General features: G+C 39.1%; 1 protein-coding gene across 2 annotated transcripts in view; it reads right to left on the reverse strand.

Moving 5' to 3' along the window:
• ank3b (ankyrin 3b) overlaps window positions 1-20,885 on the reverse strand; it is a 158,084-nt gene that overhangs the window by 131,319 nt on the left and 5,880 nt on the right. The window contains exon 1 of one of the 2 annotated variants that reach the window (XM_071463717.1): window positions 7,931-8,319. The exons of the other annotated variant lie outside the window; for it this stretch is intronic. Within the exon in view, the coding sequence (XP_071319818.1) occupies window positions 7,931-7,996 (66 nt within the window). The 5' untranslated portion in view covers window positions 7,997-8,319. Of the gene's footprint in view, window positions 1-7,930; window positions 8,320-20,885 lie in introns of those variants that run through there. 2 annotated transcript variants of the gene reach the window in all.

Raw genomic sequence — 20,885 nt, forward strand, 5'->3', positions numbered from 1 at the left:
GAGCCAAGCGCAGCATTCTGCTCCACGGCTGCCTCAGCAAAAACACAATATGTTGGCTCTAAAGGGCCTCGCTGGCAGGAACTCTCACCCCAAAGAATATCATCAGCTTCATTATACTGTATGTTGCTTATTTGGCTAGAATATCCACATAGATAATAAATATGGGAGGGGGTGAGAAACACTGCGTGATGAATAGGAGGAACTCGCAGTGCTGGGTATTATCGCTGAGTGCTTCATACAAACTTTACTTTTCTCATCGCTTCATCTAAATCAACTGGTTGCTGAAAGACCTTATGAAATGTTCATGAGTTTTCCGAAAGTTTTTTTAAATTTTGATCATTTCACTCTGTGTGTGGGATTTTCTTCTGTAAAGTGAAAATGGGATTCAAGGACTCTCAGCCGACTCAGCGAGCAAAACCACAAACTATACACTTACAATGTAGAGCCAGTGCTTGAGTTAGGCTCTTGACCCTTCGTGTCTATTGTTCCAGCTACTGTAACCTCTTCAACAAAGAAGAGTCCTTAACCATTAAAACAATCTTTTGAAATGGTAACCTCATATTTAGACTGAATGGCCATTTCGTTACCACTCCATTGTTACTATAAGTCACTGCCTTCTTGTCAGTTTGTGTAAGGAGCTTTTTCACACACGCATTATTCCACTTCTAATGTTGCAGCTCTAATATCACAGATTTTTTAAAAACAAATGTATGTAAACTGTATATTTCACAGTTTGAAATCACATGGTTGCAGGCTGCATAAACTGTACATAGACATGTTTACATGTTCTGTACAATATGTACATAACCACCCACATAAGCACTCTATACCAAATTCAAATTTTATTTGACAAATACACAATCATACATAGTACGACGTGCAGTGAAATGCTTTGTGCAATACTCCGACCAGTAAGTAGAATAAAATAACTAAGAATAAAAGAGAATACAATAGAATTATATGGCAGAATAGGTCAATCAATCAATCATATTTTATTTGTATAGCAATTTTTATTTAAACAATATGTAACACAAAGTGCTTTATCAATAAAAGCAATGAGAAAAACCTTCACAAACATCATAACAAGTCATTCTGATGAAATAAAACATCCAAATCAAACTGGAGACAAGACTCACAAGACAAGAAACTGTCATATGAGTTAGTTTGATCCAAGACGACGCAGTGGGTCACTCAAAAACTGATCAACTGGTTCCTGTTTTCATTCCGGTGGTACATGATGCCAGAGGTGTGACTTGAGTCCAACATCGCTGACTTTCCGAGCATGAAGCTCATGGTATAATGTGGCCAAACTTTCGACGCCTCGTAGCAGTGCCTGCGGACTTATCGGGTTTCCCTGGCAGCGTCCGCCCCAACAGGAATGGTGAACCGTACGGCAGGGCAACCAACTCCGAGCTCGTGAAATGCTGCGCACCAGTCATTCCAACTGGGATAAGACCCTGGTGTAGAGTAACCTGTTTGACCCCACCCAGTACCACCCTCTGGAGGAGGAGGGAACCATCATGAACAACTGTAGGTCTTCTAGGTAAGTCTAGAAGATCTGATAAGTCTGGATGAGTTTGTTTACTTGGTGTGTTTCCACTGAAATGATGCATCATCTCAGGACAGGCTGCAGAGATAATGAGACATACAGGAAGGTTCTATTGTGCAGACGAAGGAAGTCATTGTTTTTAAAGTCCAGAGTCAAGACCAACAACTCCTGAGTCAAGACCACATCCTCAACTTTGTTTTGACTCCTAAACAAGTCGTTATCTGCGCATACCAAATTATGGGCTGCACATTCTGACCCTCAATGTCTTTAAAGAGACAATACTAACATGAAAAGAAAATACATATTGTTTTATCCTTTAACATTTTGTATTTTCTTATTTAGCATTTCATACTTTCTGTTGTTGACAGCTGTGTTTTAGATGCTTTTTCTACAGTAAAATACCTCAGGCTGAAAAATCCTGTTCTTTGTGAAGTTTTTGTGATGGTTGATTTGCTGCTGATTACATTTTGAAGAGGTGCTGTGCTTCTTTTTCATCTGTTCCTCTCACATCAGGACAAACTGTTGAGTCTGTTTTCATTTCTCTTTAATTCATTGATTTTTTTTTAACAAGATCTTAATGTTGTTGGTTGCGTTTTATCAGCGGTAGGCCGGGCTAATCTTTGGGCAGCATGAATGTCTGTACCAAAACCGATGGAAATCCAACAGTTGTCCAGAAATTAATCAAAAACCACAAATTAGGATAAACCATCTGGGGACCCTGAATGTACCAGGTAAGACACATGTATTGATCTGAAATGACAAAGTATAATTTCAGTGAACAACTGTTTATTTTCTTCCCACTGTGCTCTGTATAAATCAGATTACCAGTGTGCTGGAGCTAACACTTCATGCCTATTGAAAGCATTGACAGTATTGACATTGGAGAGGGTGTGGGTTGAAAATGACTGAACGTGGGAAGTCATGTTACATAAGCAATAGTCCACTTCTCTTACTAAAGCAGCACAAAAACACAGATGCACTGTGCATACATGTGCTGCTCACCTCCCTCTGACAGATGGGATGTTTCATTTAAGTGGAGATGTCATTATTAGAAGCCAGAGAGCTGCTCCTGTTACCTGCAAAAACTCCTAATACTACAGAAATAATCATACCTTATGATTATGTTGATTTTATCAAGGATTTTTATTCAACTATTACTCTGCAGCCCTTAAAATAAAGTTTTCATCCATTTTTAGACAAACAAGCTACTATTTTGAACAGACGGAGCTGATTATTTGGCATCTGGCTGCCATCTACACCACCGCACCGCGTCGAGGTATTTCTCAGTACACGTGGCTCGTCTGACAGGATCCTCTGTCACCGTCTTCCGGGTTCCCTCCTCAGTTACAAGACTCACCCAGATGAAGTTTGAGTTACAAAGTAAAAATGTAAAATGCATACCAGGCCTGTGCATATGTGTGTATATCAGACACACACACCCACACCAAGTGCAGGGTGTGACAGCCCGGATTAATTTGTTTTCATCCTCGTGGACTCGAGTTCATCCAGTTCACTCTGAGTGTGTTTACACGCGCTGTTGTACTCCGGCCAGCACTGAGATTTCCAGTTCTTCATATTTAATGCGGAGCTGTTCGCCATCTCTCCACCTGATGACTAACTTCCACAGCTCCGAACTGGTTCTCTCACTTCCTCCCTCTCCCAGCGGGTCTTTGGTTGTCATAGTTACATCCATTAACACACCTGCTAAGCTCTTAGGTCCCCCATGCCCCCCCCCCCCCCCCCCCTTTCTCCCTCCCCTCCCTCCCATTTCTAGAACAGTCACAGACCTGGAGTGTAATTACAGCTAAGGGAGGAAGTGAAGAACAAAAATATAATGTAAATATAATTCAAATATGGAGGATAGCACCTGTTTTTTAATGCACATTTTCAATTTGTTTGGCTGTAATAGAAAAGCTGGTGTATAGATAAACGTGCTACTAGCAAATAAATAGTGACATACTTAGAGCATGTATCTTAAAAGTCCCATATTTTACACTTCTCTGGTCTTTTATTTGAAGTTTCATCATCTATAAGAAGATATATTTGTGTCTCTCAGGCTTCTCTCTGGAGCTCGAGTAACAACAGGTCTGTGAGCCAATCAGAAGAGAGGATCTGAGCCTACAAATCATATTCTCCAGATGTAAAGGAGTATATTTGTTTGCTACAAGCCCCAACAAAAATGACATCATCATCATTTTTAAATAATTATTTTTAAGTGAAAGCAAAAATGCAAATGCAAATACGACAATTCCAACTGTAATCATGACTTTTTTTTTTTGTTGTTTTTTTTTTTGGCTTATTGTGCAGCCCTAGTTGTTAGAAAGGCATATGCACACATTTATAAAATTAAAAAGAATTTCTAATTAAAGGTTTAATGTTAAAATAATGTTAATGTTAAAATGGATTTGGAGTTAGAAATGGATTTGACTGTCTTGTTTGATAACCACTCAGCTGGGACGACTGTAGGCTTCAGCATCTCTCTCACTATCACTCTTCACCTAAAACACACCCACAGCCAAGCGTTCAGTTGTTCTTTCAGTAGTAGCCTATGTGATGGTCCCCGGTTACTCATACACACACTGGGTGTTGCCATCCACATCAGTGCTACTGTCATGGCCGTGGTTTGTCACCACAGATACCCCGTGTCCCTAGCAACAGGTGGAGAGTGGAGGCAACTCTTTTCTTATTAAAGCAAAAACACGTTCTCTTCACTTCTTTTTTTTTTTCCAGATGACTTTCTCTTCTCCTAATCTCTCTACTTATCCTGTCTACTCAGTCTTTTAATAGCCTTCCTTCCTTCTTTATTTATCTATCTTCCTCCTCTTCACTCTGCCCACCCTCCTCTTCCTCTGCCTTCTCCCAAAAACAAAGCCATCAAGCTCCTTTTCCTCCACTTCCTCTGCACTGTTCTTCTTCTTCTTCATCTGCTTTTACTGTCCTCTCTCCTCCTCTCTCCCCTTTCCCTCCCTGACTGTCTCTTCTCCACAGGATCACAGCGACACAACAGTCATCTCTCATCAGACGAGACGCCGTCTCACAACACGATCGTGAGGTTATCATCCCAGCTCCCGCCTCTCCTCTCTCTTCTATCTCTCCTCTTTATCATTATAGTCCCTCTCCTTCTTCCCTCCTCACCTCCCTTCTCCCTTCATCCTGACTCTCTCCTCTCTGGCATTTTCTCTTTCTCCATCTCTTCCTCCCCACCCTCTTTGACTCCTCCTCTACTCTTCTGGTTCTTTCTCTCCACCTCCCTGTGTCCTCTCTGTAGTACAAAGAGAGTCATTAATCTCAGCACTAACACGACAGCCCAACATATACAGATGTAAACTCTGAGAGCTGGGTCCCTTCTAAAGGACAGAGCATCAATATTAAAGGATGTAGTAAATCATACACACTGTATGTCGCCGTCTTTGTCCGCTGGGAGAATGAAAAGCACCTGTTACACCAAATAAATAGAGAAGACTGTGGTTGGTGTGTGTGTGTGTGTGTGTGTGTGTGTGTGTGTGTGTGTGTGTGTGTACAGGGAGACAATTAAGAACAGCTGACTAAACATAAGGCTGAATCTTATAGAATAATGGTGCTTACCCAGCAGCCTTTTTCGCAGCAGTAAGCTCTGCAAAGGACACACAAAGACTGTACACACAGGCATATCAATGCATAGAAACGCACAACAACACTTTTGGACTTAAACTCGTTCTTGGTTTTATGAAATCTGTCAAGAACTGAAAGCGATCATCGAATGTACAGTAAAGTCAGACTCTTTTTCACCTGGTTTTTGATCAAATATCTGGGTTGAAGTTTCAGTTTTGAGGCCCCTGCACACCAGCATTTAAAAAAAGTCAAAGTTATGGTGAAATTAATCAATTAATTAACAGAATCATTAGTTTACTGGTTTTGTTCACAGGGGCCAAGTAAATCTGTGCTAATATATTCAGTTAAACTTTATTGAGCTTTGACAAGTAAATTTACGTCTCTGATCAATAGAGCCTGACGTCAGCTCCTGGTTAGCCTCTGCTCCACCAGCTCCTCTAACTCTGGCCCTTACGCTGCATTTCATTCATCAGTTTTTCTTTTAAAAATAAAAAATGAAAAACTGAAGCACGTTCCTGTAAAAACCATATTCTTTAACAAATCAACATCCACCACAGCAGATGCTATAAGTAACTGAAACCTTTGTGATTTTAAAACTACAGATCCCATAAGGAAAAACTGCTAAAAGCATGAAAAGAAACTACAAATGTGGATACTTCCTCCATAAAACTCAACAGAAACTCTTCTAATGTCATTTTTGTATACCTTTTTAGCTCATTCATTGACTCACCTCTTCTGTTGCACTGTTATGTTTGGGCTGCAAATTTCTATTTCTCTGGGAATATCACTGATGCTAAAATATATATATACACACACACATACATATAATAAAATATATAAATGATGCAAAAAAACAAATATTGAATAGTGTAGGATATTGGATTGTTATTCAAAATAACTACAGTCATTACCTAAAACTATAAAGCAAGCAACATAAAGGCTGGATTATTAGTTATTAGCATAGCGACAAATGTCAAAACTGGAGGAGGCTAATGTAGCTTGTTAGCTATGTAGCACTATCAACACCTATGTAACTGTCCGTTAGATTCATGGTTTGAAGACAGTTATAAAACAGGAGTTTACAGTTGGGTACAAAAACATTTTCTGGACAAAGTGTGCGAACTTAGCGAAGTTTGTTAGCTTGGAAATGACGTACAATCCTGAGAAGAAAACGGGACCAGAGAGAAAACAGCTCAGTATAGATAAAATACAGACATTTATGAGGCATTAGAGCATGATCCGCCTTGTGTTTAAACAATATTTAAAATTAAATGAGTTTTATGTTGAAATATGTAGGAGGATTTAGTCGAAAACTGCTAATACTTCTCAAAGTAAGGTTTAGGAAGAGTGTTGTTTTTAAAATCTTTTTTTATTATAGGTTTTATTGTAGTTGCAGTGAGAGAGAGACAAGGGATGAAATACAGAAAACGTCCTGAGGTTGGATTCGAACCCGGGCCGCTGCAGTACAGGCGGAGCCTTCATGGTTGGCGCTATATCAGGTGAGCCAGCAGGGGGCCCCGAACAGTGTTGTTTTGGTGTTGGCATCAGTATGAAGTGTTAAACAATACCTGACCACTCAGTCAAAATACAAATCTCAGTCTCATAATTTGTTATCCCACAGACAGGAAACGCTTCTCCTAATAAACTCCAGTCGTTCACTTTTCTAGATTAGTGTTCTGGTGGAATAAACAATTCTACACACACACACACACAATCTCCACCCATTCAGCCAGACAGCCGGCTAATGTAGAGATATAAATCCTCATGTCTTTGCCAAGCACAGGAAAACCCATTTTAATCATCAAACAAGCACTGAGAGGATTTTTTTTTTTCTGCATTACCATCACGACAAATTATTGCCTTAATATTGGCTGATCCATGCTGGTCACCCTGGAACCATCGCGGCTGTTCCCCAGAGGAAAAACTACATGATTCATCCGTGAGAGAGGCATCTGTGGGATAATGTAGTTCTTTTGTAAAGAGTTGATTCATATTCAGACATCCTTTTCACAGACTCACTCACATCTCCTCGTCATGTCTCTAATCGTGACCTGACATCTTTTCTCCCACTTCTCTTTTCACTTTCACCTCCTGTCCTACTTTCTGCCTCCACCTCTCCATTCCTTTCTTCCCCATTCTCCCCCATTTCTCAATTCCTCCTTCTTGCTTTGTCATCTTCTTCTTCATTCCCTTTCATTTTCTCTCTTTGGATCCCATCTCTCTCTTTCATTTCCTATCCTCTTCTCCCACTGAGGATATTAACATGTTAACAGGTGCTTTATGTCTGCAGTCATGAATCCAAAGCTTCACATCACAAATGTTTTCCCTCTCTATGAGTTACTCCAATAAGCAAACTGTGCACAATAAACATTAGAGCAAAGAATTTTTACATTCAGGAGGAATTAATTGCCCCGTTTCATTAAATGACTGAGGAACAAAAAAAGCAAACCAGCCATTAGATCCCCTGCTATGCAAAGATAGTGCTCTGTCATCAAATCACCGGTTAACACAGGCTGACAGCGACCACAACAAAAGAGCTGCTCTCCATCAACTAAATCCACAAATATACAACTCCCAAAGGCAAAATGTGTCAAATAAAGACATCAGAAGAATAAAATAATCATCCTCTAATATCAAAACAGACATATCTTTGAGAAATACTCTCTAACTTTTATTTGTGTGATGAATAAAGCAGCTCTTCTATTTCCTGTCTGAATGACTGAGGGTTTCAGCTGAAGCAGCCACACCATGTTGTTTACAACCCTAAGTCAGGCTTAGTGTTTCTTTTACCTTCTTTCCTTTCTTCTTGCGATGAGCCGACTTGCCCGCAGCCTTCTCTTTAACCTCCTCGCTCATTTCAGCAGCTGTGAGAGTGTGTGTGTGTGTCCCAAACAGCTGTGTGAACTAGTCCGAAAAAGGTTGGGTTTTTTTTTTTTTTAATCCAGCATGGATGAGCGGAGAAGAGTGGAGTGGCAGCCACTCTCAACGTGCACAGCGACCAACTCGCTCAGTTGCTCACACCCACTTTCATACACACACTCACACACACAGTCACACACACACATAGACGCACACTCTGACCGCGAGAAGTGGTGCCAACAAGGCTGCCCGGCTGGAGCGATGGAGAGACGCACGTTCTCGCTCTTTCTCTCTGTGTCTGTGTGTTTCAGTCTCTCTCTTTCTCTTTCACACACACACACACACACACACACACACACACACACACACACACACACACACACACACACACTTCACTTCTACCTGTCCATGGCTGTGGTTGCCTCCCACACACTCCACAAGTGAGAGCAGAGCAGCAACAAGCTACGGGGGCTTGAGTATTAATAGCAATCAATACCAGCTCATCGGCAGTTGTGTGTGTGTGTGTGTGTGTGTGTGTGTTTGTGTACGTGTGTGTGTGTGCCTGTTTCTGTGTAGAGAGAAAGAGACAAGGAGAGAGACGGTTTCTTCAACAGGTTACAGAAAAATGTGTTTGTGAAAATATTGATTGTCTAATAAAAAAGACAAGAGATTTTGATTTGAAGATGGAAAACAGTTAAATTCGCACCCATTTAATCTCATAATTATGTTAGAAAATATGTAAGCAGTTGTTTTGGATTGACAAAATAGCTGATATACACATTTATATTGTAAATTATCTCTGGAACTAGGAACTGGTCATTTTTTTAATGTCAAAATCACATTTTAAAAGAGTCCAGTTTTCAAACACAGGAGCAGAGATATGAATTATAACATCAGTAATTCATTCTGTAGCTTTTCAGGGTGAACACAGGATGTACTCCGAACCATTACTGTCTTTTACAGGCTGTGCTTCTTTAGTTAGCTGCAGCTAACTAACGTTAGCTTTGTGCGTTGGCGAAGCTGATCCTAAAGATCAGGCTTTGGGAGGTCGATACCAACAAAGTCGACCACTACCCGATTCTTTCTTTCTGTACTCTATCGTGATTCGTCCACATTCACTTGCTACTGTTGCGGCGCTGCTCTCCATCATGAGAACCGACAGCATTTCGCTCCATATATGAGTGAAAGTTTGACTGTGGATGTGAGATATCGTTTGACCGACTCCGTTCAGACAGTAACAAATCTGTTATCTCTCCTCTCTTATTAGCAACCACCGGTGCAGAAAACAACCGGCTAGCAGCTCTTTGTTTTTAGCTGGCGCAGGACGTTGATTTCACAGGGGATATGATGACAAACATCCAATCAGCCTAGTTCTATATCCCCTTTTTCCACTGGTCAAAAAACCTGGTAACATCGGGCTTTTGTTGATAATGGGAAAGGGAACAATCAGCGTTCACTGCCAGTTAAATGACTCTGCAGAAAAAGCAAAACTCGGCTGGCAGAGTAGAAGGAGTTGCCTTTTATTAGTGGGTGTACCCGCATTTAAAAACCCCCCCCCCACACACACACACATACATATATATATATATATATATATATATATATATATATATATATATATATATATATATATATATATACACACATACATACATACATACATACATACATATATATATATACATATATACTGGCTAATCTTGGTGTAAAATGTGTATGTGTGTACTCAGCCAAAGATTGTGTATAAGGAGTCACAAACAACAATAATTTAAGCCTATCAACTTTGTATTTTCGAATCATGACCTTCAGTCTTTGGATAAAGAAAAATCCAGTTTAACAGGCTGGAGATGTTATATTAAAAAGCATTTAGGTAAATCTAAGTATCAAATCAGACTCAGCATTAGCGGATAGTAAATATAAAATGACTTGGATCAGGTTCAAAAAGATTTCATCCGGACATCCCTCACAAACATTAATCTCTTGGCTACTGTCTGGTTTCTAAACTGTCTGCATGCTTGGCAAACAATGGTTTCTTTGAGAAAGAAACACCTCTCTATGATTTTGTAGAAGGAGTTGTCGATGTCTTTTTGTCATTCAACAAAGCGGCAAGTCTTCCTCTACATAGACACTACTTCATGTTAAGTGATCAGAAAAACAGTAAAGCACATGATATCGTCGTTTTCAGCTTCTCAAAAAAAAAGTGCTGAATCAGGACCACCGGCGATCGAGGCTATAGCTTCATAGCCTCGATTGCCTGTGGTCCTGATTAGCTCAACAGTGAATCACACTGGATTTCGAATTATTGATATTTGTGATGATAACGATTTGTTGATATGTTCTAATAAGGATCATTTAAATTTGTTCATGAAAGACTGGAGGACAAAATATGTCATGTAGACACTATTTAAATGACCTCAAACGTATCTTTGGCATTTCTGCACAGCAATTTCTTGTTATTTATAAACCCAGTTACTTTTACACTCACTTTATTAGGAACATCTAGGTAAAACTAACGCAGTCAGTCCTGCAGAAAATCCTCCTTCATGAAGGTTATAACATCCAGATTTTGCTGAAGCTGTTGGACAGAGGTGTTTTTTCAGCTGTATGATCAGTCTGGAGGCAGTTTGTGCTGCTGTTGAGCTGTATTACATTATACATGTTATTCATTCATATAAAAAGAGTGGACAAAATAACATCAACACAATACAGTTCAACAGCAGCACAAACTACATCATATCGTAAAGTTTAATCAGTAATACTGGCTTGCCAGCTTATTGGTTGGGCTCTAATCAAAACATTTTGCAGATGTGACTCACTGATTTACTGATCAATAGACTGTTATAATATCTTGATAAATGTGGGCCAAATTGTTCAATTCTTCTATAGAAAAATAGACATTTTACTGATATGTTGACTTTTCTGACAGGTTTGGAAAAAAACACAAGCGACTACATTATTTTATGTTTCTTCACTACTATTCATGTAGAAAAGTGATTATTATAATATTAATAATATAGTATTAGTGTGTTTATATAATATAAAATAATTTGTATTAATAAATAATATTAATGATATTAATATTGTAAAATCCACAACTACACACTTCTATTTTATTTAAATAAATAAATCATAATATAAATATTATTTATATATAATATTATGTATTTATATGAATTGTTATTTATATAGTGTTATACTCTAACATTAATATATACAGACCCCGAATACACTTTTGTAATTTATTCATATAAAATAATCACAATATAAATCCCAAATGTGAAATTGCAATTAGATATTTTTATCCAAGCTATACATTTTTCATCCGGTCTCTGATCTAATCACAGAGAGACATTCAGGGATAAGAGGGGACACAGAGAGGATGAGCTGACTGGTGAATCACTGGATTCCCCCTCAGTCTGTGTGAAGAAAGCTGCCAGACACTGCGCTGTCTCCTCTTTCAGAGCTGCCAATCACACAAATCTGTCTTCTACGCTTCCTCTGAGGAGGGAAGGAAAGACTGATGGCGACAAACGAGTGTGTTAGAAGAGAAAGGTGGTGAAGAGAAAGAGGGAGCGATGGATTTCTATTGGCCAAACAGGATAAACGTGCATCAGCCGCCCCACCACCACCCCCTCCTTATCAATAATGGACAAAGAGAGGAAAACCTCTGGTGGCAGATCACTGTGGATTATTGCTGTGTGTGTGTGTGTGTGTGTGTGTGTGTGTGTGTGTGTGTGTGTGTGTGTGTGTGTGTGTGTGTGTTGTGAGTGGATTATGCCAATGTGAGCTACTTTGCCCAGTACAATTATAACAGTATGAGAAGCACAGGCATTCAAGGATTGTATTCAGGGCTATTCATTATGGTTATTCTCTGTGGAGAAGGGCACACACACTCACTGCAAAGCAACATACACACACACACACACACACGTAAAGTCTCTTTTGCTGTGTCTCCCTCACACTCCAAACTGAAATAAGCTTCAATATAATGGAAATAAATCCTGGTCTAAGTGAATAAAAATGCAGAATAATGTGCAATATTTCACCTGAGTCTGGTGAAACTGAGGGTTAATCATCACTTTGTCACTTTTTATAGAGAGAGACAAGCTTTGTTTCACTGTCACACTTCCTGTTTGTAGAAGACTTCGGTCTGACATCTGGTGGCCACTGCTTGCTATGACAACAACAACCAACCGTGTAGTCCTACATTCAGTACTTTTACTTGACTAAAAGTAACAATACCACAGTATAAAAATACTTGACAAGTAAAAGTTCTGCATTCAAACATTTACCCGCAGAATCTACTTAAAGTATAAAAGTAAAAGTACTTATTATACAAAATGGCACAATTAATAGTGTTACATGTATTATATATGTTACTGGATTTTATTACTGATACATTAATGTGAAGGAAGCACTTTAATATTTTTAAGGTGAACCAAATTTTAACAATTTTACATACTATTAAACAATTAAATCTTATATTTTATCATATCTTTTAAAAAAATGATCAAATGTTTTGTTATGTACAATCTTAATCTGACACCTAATTATAAATGCAGTGAAGTAAAAAGTACAATATTTCCCTCAGAAATGTAGTGACGTAGAAGTATAAAGTAGCAGGAAATTAAAAAACTCAAGTAAGGTGCAAGTACCTCCAAAATGGACATTTTACAGTTGAAAAATCAACTTGTCAGTGGTTTCTGGTGGACAAACTATTCAATGAAGAGACTGCTAATAAGCTAAAATCAGCTGTTAGCTCTGCCTGGCTAATTTGTCGGCCTAGCTCTGATGCATGATGTATCAAAGTATCTTTCTTGTCAAAACCTGGGGCCTGCATTACCCACAATGCCGGCTAATGTAGCCTCGAGCAGCTAGCTTCAAGCAGAGATGAGGAGCGGGCTACAGAGGTCTGGTAAGCTCACGTCTCTCTGACTCTAAGTCACACCCCCAGATTTTCCTCATTTCCAAACCTGCAGTCTTCAGACCCAATCCCGACAACTTCTTGTTTTCCACATGCAGTTGTTCTCTGCATGTGGGCACATTTTCAGAACAGAACATACATCAGAGCCTGCACAACTGAACTCTGGCACAACTGACCACTTCTCATTTCCTGCAAAATCCTGGAAAATGAATCTTTAACACTGACCTCATCCTGCACCGGCAGGTGTGAGCATTAAATTAAACCAGTGAAGCCGTCACAAATTTTTAAGTTATTCTGCCCCTCCTGCCCCATCTCATCAAATCAACTCCTTCCTCTGCTTTTAGAGGAATTGCATCAGATCAAAACTACATTTTAAAGTGCATGATTCAGGAGAAACGTAACAAGGCGACTCTAGTTCTCTATGTGATATTATGCTTATGACTGTGAGTTCTTAGAGAAAAAAAACAGCAGCTTCTGCATATTTAAGACTGATCATTTAAAAAATGGATATAATTTGGCTTCATATCTTTTTGCTAATGTATGTATGAGTGAGTTGTATTTCAGCTTGTGTATCATCAGCAGACACTGTACTGTCCCTCTGGTTACACCCACCTCTCTGCCTTCCTCGTGTCTCCCCTCATTGCTTGGCCTTTATTCAATACAACAGCCCCAAACACACACACACACACACACACACACACACACACACACACACACACACACACACACACACACACACACACACACAAACACAATAATGTGCCTCTGAATTGTTGCACCCATGCACCCAGAGGTAACACAATACTTTAAAAGCTAATATTCTCTTTCAGTCAGCCATTAAAGGCCTACTGGAAGAGGGAGTGGCTTTACAGCTCTACAGTAAGTGCTCGATAACTGTGACTTGTAATAGGCAAAGAGAGCTGGTTGTTACAGGAGATAGGGGCTGGTGAGCGGCAGTGAGTTGCTAATGGGTCCAAAAACTATCCGCTCTGTAATGAAATGTACAGCTCATGCAAGTAGGTATTTAAATGATTATGGAAATTTTGAGTGTGAGGGCAGAGGAGATAACCGTTTTCTGTTGTGGTTGATGTAGCTTCACAGAGTGAGAGGAGACAGATGGGGAGGATCAGAGAAGAAGAAGAAGAAGAAGAAGAAGGCCGTCTGTCTATATTTAGCCACATGTTTACACTGTGAGGTTTGTATGTTAGATTCCTCATCGCAGCGACAACTATCGTGCAAGTTCAGAGCAGACAAAACAGCGACGTGCTCATGTGCTGACTGGATGGTTCTCGTCAGAGGGAGTGCGTGAACTTTGACCTCAGAAGCATTTGACGGATGACTGGGTTGTGTGTGTGGTTGTGTGTGTATGCTGGCGGATGTAAGTAAGCACTGTGGCTTCAACTCTTGTGGCGAGGGGACATGTTAGTGCACAAGTGTCTGAAGATTTTCCAAAATACTGAGGAAATCAGTGATGTTAGATCTGATTCTATTCGCTTTGATTCTTATGCACATTTAGATTTATTTTCTTCAAAAATAAACATCAACATCTGAAATTTCAAGAAATTTAAAAAAATATTCAGGTTCATTCTTGACTTTAGAAGCAGTAGTTTGACTCAAGGTCCACTTACTAGCTTTTTCTAGAGCATTTCAGTGGTTAGGAGGTTAGTTAGGTTAGGTGCTCCATAAATAAATTTGACATGCAAAAACATCCAAAACAACATACAATAAATTCCATATTATTGAATTAATATAAGTGATGAAACATCATGATGTCGATAACATGATTAACAATTTTTGCTGATTCACACAGAAAAACACTCTTGGGATAATACCTTGACACAAATTCTTAAAAAATTACATCTATCTATAATTAAAAATTACATCTATTAAATAAAAAATCTATGAATATGCAAATATCTCTTATTTCAAATCAGTTATACACAATTCTAAGTTTCTACATTTCACTTAGTAAGTTGCATATTGGACCGCGATTGGCCTCCAAACCAGTTGTGATGTCACAAAATCAAGTTTATACATGCATGTGATTAAACTTAGCAGAAGAAATTTCACCCCTCAGCAAATTTATTTAAAAGCAGTTTTCTTGTGCCAAACTCTGCACAAACATTATTCTGCACAGTGTCGCTCAAACATCAAGGTGAGGTAACAATAAACGAACGTCCGACTTTAAAATATGCTCAACGTGTCAGTAGAAACATTGTTAATAATTTTGAACTGATTATCTTACACTCTTTCACTTTCATCATCCATGCTTTTATGATCTGTGCCAAGCCCATGAGTTTACCATGTTTGCAGTCATATAACACGACAGTGTAAAATACCATCAATCATCATCTGACATCAGATATTTCATGTTGAATCAAAACGGATTCTGCAGTTTGTGCAACCAATGGGCTTGTGTCTGCTTGTCTGAGTGGGCGTTATCAACACCAAACACTCCATTATCACTGCTTGTAAAAGGCAAACTCTGATAGAAGATAAAGGCCCTTCACATGAAGAGGGTAGAAACTGTGCCAAAGACACTTGGGTTTGATTCTCACTGATGTTAAAGTCTTAAACTGACTCTTCTTCTTCTCTGTTTCCAAATCTCTGTTGGTGTCACCATGGTTTACACGCTGTTGTTCTTACAATTCAAAGGATCTACTTAAACTGTTTTTCTATTTGTGTGAAAGTGTTTTGCTTCTTTATTTTGGCTGCAGGGATCAGTTTCTTCAGCTATCTGCAAACATGTACTCTATGTCTTTCGTGAGTACTGGAGGTTTGCATTTGTGTGTGTGTGTGTGTGTGTGTGTGTGTGTGTGTGTGTGTGTGTGTGTGTGTGTGTGTGTGTGTGTGTGTCAGACCCTGCAAACACGTCAGGTGCTGTTCTGTGTTGAAGCCTGTGATTTGTCCACTTTTTGTCAATTTGTGCACAACTCTCATAACCGGCCACGAGTTTGTCTTGACATAGATGCTGATGTGAGCTGAGCAGCTACTGGCTGCAACTTGTATTCTGCTATAGTGTGATTCACCACTCTGTGATGTTCTTTGTTTTCCAGTAATTACTGTATTTTGTAACTCTGATTATATTTATTGCCTCTGCACTTTCCATTCTTCTGCCTCAGTATTTGATCCAGCACATCCTATTTCCCACAATGCCTTTAGGGCACAGGCGTGAACATGTTGCATGCAGTTGTGGGTTGTGCATGTAGATTGTGAAATTACAGTCCAGTAAAAACAATTCTTTGGCAGATCCGTATCATTTGTCATGAATTTGAAGCTTTGCCTCTGAAGTGTGGTGTGTGTTGTTGCTTTGGTGGAGGTCTGCGCTCTCTGAGAGCCTCTCAGAAAGAGCTGCTCACCCCACTCTCTCAGCACAAACACAGCGTCAGTTTTGAGAGTTGAAAATAAACCAATGCAAAGTGTATTTGCTGCAGAGTCACAGGTTTCTAACAGTTTACATGTAGTACAGTTTAAATATAGTTAAAAAAAAAAAAAAAAAAGACACATTTCACTACAGTAATTTCACATGGGCAAAACAAAATGTGTCTTTCTGCCAACTGATTTCTTTATTTCTCCGGTTAACTGATGTCTAGGAATGTCACTCCAATCACAGCCACCTGATAAGATCAGTATTTCAGGTAAACAAAGCCAAGAAAAACCACTTGAACCAGCTCACAGAGCATCTGTCTTTTCGTTTGTCCCTGAACTTCTGTTTTTCTTTTCTGTTTTTCTTTTCCTCCCTCCTGTCTCCTTCACCTCCTCTCCTCCCTTCCCTCCTTTTCCTCCACTCCCAGAGCAAACAGTACTTCACTCTGCAGATTAGACAGTGGAGGCCTTTGAATGTCCAAATGTGTTGCTGTGTTTCGACTGTACCTCATGCAAACCATCAGTGATACTCTCTGCATATTAATCATGTCTTTGGATAGAGTCGTGATAATGACCAGCCAGGAGGAAATTATTCTGATTTCATACTTGGTTGCCAAGGCATTGCCATGGCGATAGATGAATCCCCATGGTAACCACCGTAACGTGGCATGATTTCTCCATGACGAAAAACTGTGAAGATTCCGTTGGATGAACCAATCAGGGCTCTGGAGAGGAAGTTTGGCTTCACCACCATCATGTCACAGTCAATAGAGACACAAGTTTGTCTGTGTCTCAATCTCATTCAGAGTTTGACCCAGTTTCTCGCTGAGTCATGTGAACCTCGATGTGGACACAGATGTCCTAAAACAACCCTGTCTCCCAACAATTAAGTTTATACACTATCTAATATAATGGAAGGAAAATGTTATTGCAACCAGATTATATTTTCTATTCATGAAATGAGGAGTTCATTTCTAAATTTAGCTCGTCACAAATACGTCGATACTCAATGGCCTTCAGGTAAAGTAACTCTCTCCTCTTCAGAGCCAGTGTTTGGTTTGTCCCTTCTGGGCTACGGTAGAAACATGGCAGGCTCTGTGGAAGAGGACCCGCTTCCTATGTACATATGAAGCGCTCCTTCAAAGCTAATAAAAACACAATGATTCTAAGAGTCAAGTGATTATACACTAATGAAAACATTTCATCCATTTCTGCCGATAGATCCACCTGAATCCTACGAACTGGTCCTTAAAGTCAAAAGAAAAGGATCTTTCAAACTGTCTTACAGGGAAAAAAAAAAAAAAAAAAGATTAAAATCAGATCAGATTTTATTTTTTGGCCGAAGTGCTACTCGAATTTGAAAAGCATCTGCTCTCAACATCCTTTCTAGGCTGACAGTGTTTATAGAAGTAATGCAGCAGTGAATTTAGGAAATGAGCCTTCAAAATATTTAAACTTTTTAACCTGCGGCAACTAGGAGTGGTGATCTCCTCCTCTTAACTAACCAATCAGACGAGTCTCTTTCTGCAACACCCAAGTAAACACAAGTGTCAGAAGAAAAGGTTAATGAACGCTTGTAAAAGTGAAAGAGGCTCATTTACACAGAAGAGAAGGAGTCCCTCACACACACACACACACACACACACACAAGTACTGAGAAAGAGCAGACACACACAAACGCCGGTCACAAAGAGACAGACTTTCCATCCTCCCCTGATTTACAATCCATCTTTGTGTCGGACCGGCACACTCACACAATGCTAATGGCTGAGAAAAGGACACAGTTCCACGCCTAAAATGGTCTCATCGCCAACCCCAGTCAGCCGCGCCGTGATAGGACCAGAGCTGGAAAGTTGGATGGTGACTCACTTTCTACCGCCGAGCCGCTCTCCCCAGCCCCCTACTTCGATTTTCACTCTCATCCAATCACAGGTTCATTATTTCATCACAAAGCCATCCATCCCTGAGGCCTCAGTGGTTTATTATTCAGGCCTCCTCTGCAGCTACTAGAAAAATATACGATGCTTACACTGTCTTTGTGGCCTGGTAGCATCAGTTCTGTTCAACAGCTTTGGAAGCAGCTGGGGTCCTGATGATTTCATTGTTTTTAATTCCAGACACAGACCTGTGGGTCTGTTTCACTAATGTTTAATTTGGCATTTTTAAATCATTACTTAACGATCATGGTGCAAGTTGTGTAATGTTTCTGTAACGTCCACCCACGTGCCTTAATCTTTGCCTCCAAAGCCAGCTGTTGTTTTTTTTTTTTTTTTTTGTTGGTGGGGTAACTAAGATGTTTTACCTTAATCTTTCTAATTAAAAACCTCATACAAGCACAGCATCTAACTTTATCCAGGGTGAAGTTTTCTTTAAAGCCCGGAGCAGAACATTTTCAAAGGATAAACTGCTGCCATACATCACATATTTATCACACCAAACTACACCTTATGAAACATGTAGGCTACTCTGACAATACTGATTTTTTTAGGCCGATACAACAGAGCACTTTGTCTGTAAAGATCAGGGCTGCAATTACAAAAACATTTAAATTATCAATTAATTAATCAATAATTTCTGAAAGTATGAGATGTCTTTCTGACCAACCATCTAAAACCTTCCTTCATTTAGTTTACAATAATATGAAACAGAGAAAAACAACAAATCATCACATCGCGAAGATGGAAGCAGGAAATGTTTGAAAACAGACTGAATGATTAACTGATTATTGAAATTATTAATCAGGTGATCAATTAACCCTCAGAGACCCACATTATTTAAGACTTTTCTATTTAAGTTTTCAGTTTTACCAAGTGCTAGCACAAGCTCAGCCTGAGGCGATTTGAAGTTTCTATTTTTATCTGATCATGACTTATGCCCATTTATTTTGCCCATATGCCCAAATAATTTTTAAATGTCAACATCACCACATGAATCTCCCTGACATTTGTAGTAAGGGACGGTTACGTCATACCTCACATTACAGTCAGGTTCCTCGATGGCGTCCCGCACTGAGGGACCCATTCATGGGAGAGTCAGCTGATGCACTGTCACCCACTCAGATAGATAGAGCAAGCACAGAATACACCCCCTGCACTGTATAACACACTAGTGTCAGTCAGTGCTATGACCCCGTATTAAGTTTGAATGTATGGGTTTTCTCAGTCAATCCTGCTTACTCACTGGTACTCATTCATTCATTCGTTTATTCATCCATTCATCCTTTCTTCTAGTGTGCAGATGTTCAGTCAGTAACAGTTTGTTTTTGTTTTTTTTGTCCCCGCACTGCAAACCCCCCATCTAATATTCAGTTTATTCTACACCAAGGATCCAACTGAACCTAGAGCTGAAACAATTAATCAATTAATTGATCAAGAGAAATTTTTTTCAGCTTCTATTTTGACTTGTTTGTGTCATTGTTTTAAGCAAACATTTCTTTGCTCTCTCAAAATAAATTAACTATATTTGGGTTTTCGAGGAAGACATCACCTACCACATTTTACAGACTCAATAACTTATCATTTAATTGTGAAAATAAACTGTATAATAATAATGAAAAAATAATGAAATAATGAAAATCAATAATGAAAATTAGTCACTGGTTGCAGCTTTAACTGAAACCAGCTCCTGTTCATTCAAAATGAGCTCAATACAAAGTTTGATCATTTTATCCTCTCATGAAAACTGAAGAACTTAAAATAAAGTCCTTCGCTTTTTTTTTTGTTTGTTTTTTTTTAATTATCAAATGCAATCATTGGCATGTTCCTTTAAACTTCACATGACTGAGGCACAGTTTAGTGTCTACATTGTACTATCACATCCAAACTATGTCCAATGACCAACGAGGAGCTTTGTCTACACTTGCATGAGTCTCATTGTCTTTTTGACCCTTGTTCATAAATTCAAAACAGAGCTGAGAAGTTTAGATGTTCCTGCTGCGTTGGTGTAGGCCTGTCCATTTAATTCTGGCATCAAGAGATTACATTAGAAGTTATCAATTATAGATGAGTTCTGTGATGACTTCCTGCACTTGATGTATTGGTAATGTAGGATGCTGCTGTGTTAATGTTTGGAATGAAAATTTCTTTTTGTGTCAATGTTTAACAGCTTAAGTTTGGCTTTTATGCGTCCGGTAAATTGAATAAAGCAGGTTAATCATTACTGTGCGATCCTCATCTGCACTTTTCATATCCATATTTTTATTGGTGCCTGCAGAACAGTGACTCTGCGGCTGTTGTATATTTACTATGTATTACTGTTCAGTAACAAGTTTCTCATTTATATGAAAGTATCTTGAAATCATTATTAGGAATTTGTCATAGCCTGAGGCTGCCGCATAAAAGCTTCTCAAAATACTTTTTCACTATGATCTGGTCAACTGCCAATGCCAAACATTAAAACTAATACTCGCTCCTGTTACTAACTAGACAAACAAATATGTAAATTACAGATCATTTTAATTTTAGCAAGTAAAGTAAAGCTACAGATGTAAATGAGCCCAACTGGAGTTCATCTGAGTTCTACTTAATGAGATCTGACAGCAGGCTGTTTTGAAGTGTGTTTAGGCCGAACCTCATCAGGCAGGAACATAACCCTACG

Source organism: Trachinotus anak, unplaced genomic scaffold, assembly GCF_046630095.1.
Source record: "Trachinotus anak isolate AG129_WGS33_773 ecotype Australia unplaced genomic scaffold, CSIRO_AGI_Tana_v1 ptg000025l, whole genome shotgun sequence".
Lineage (NCBI taxonomy): Eukaryota > Metazoa > Chordata > Actinopteri > Carangiformes > Carangidae > Trachinotus > Trachinotus anak.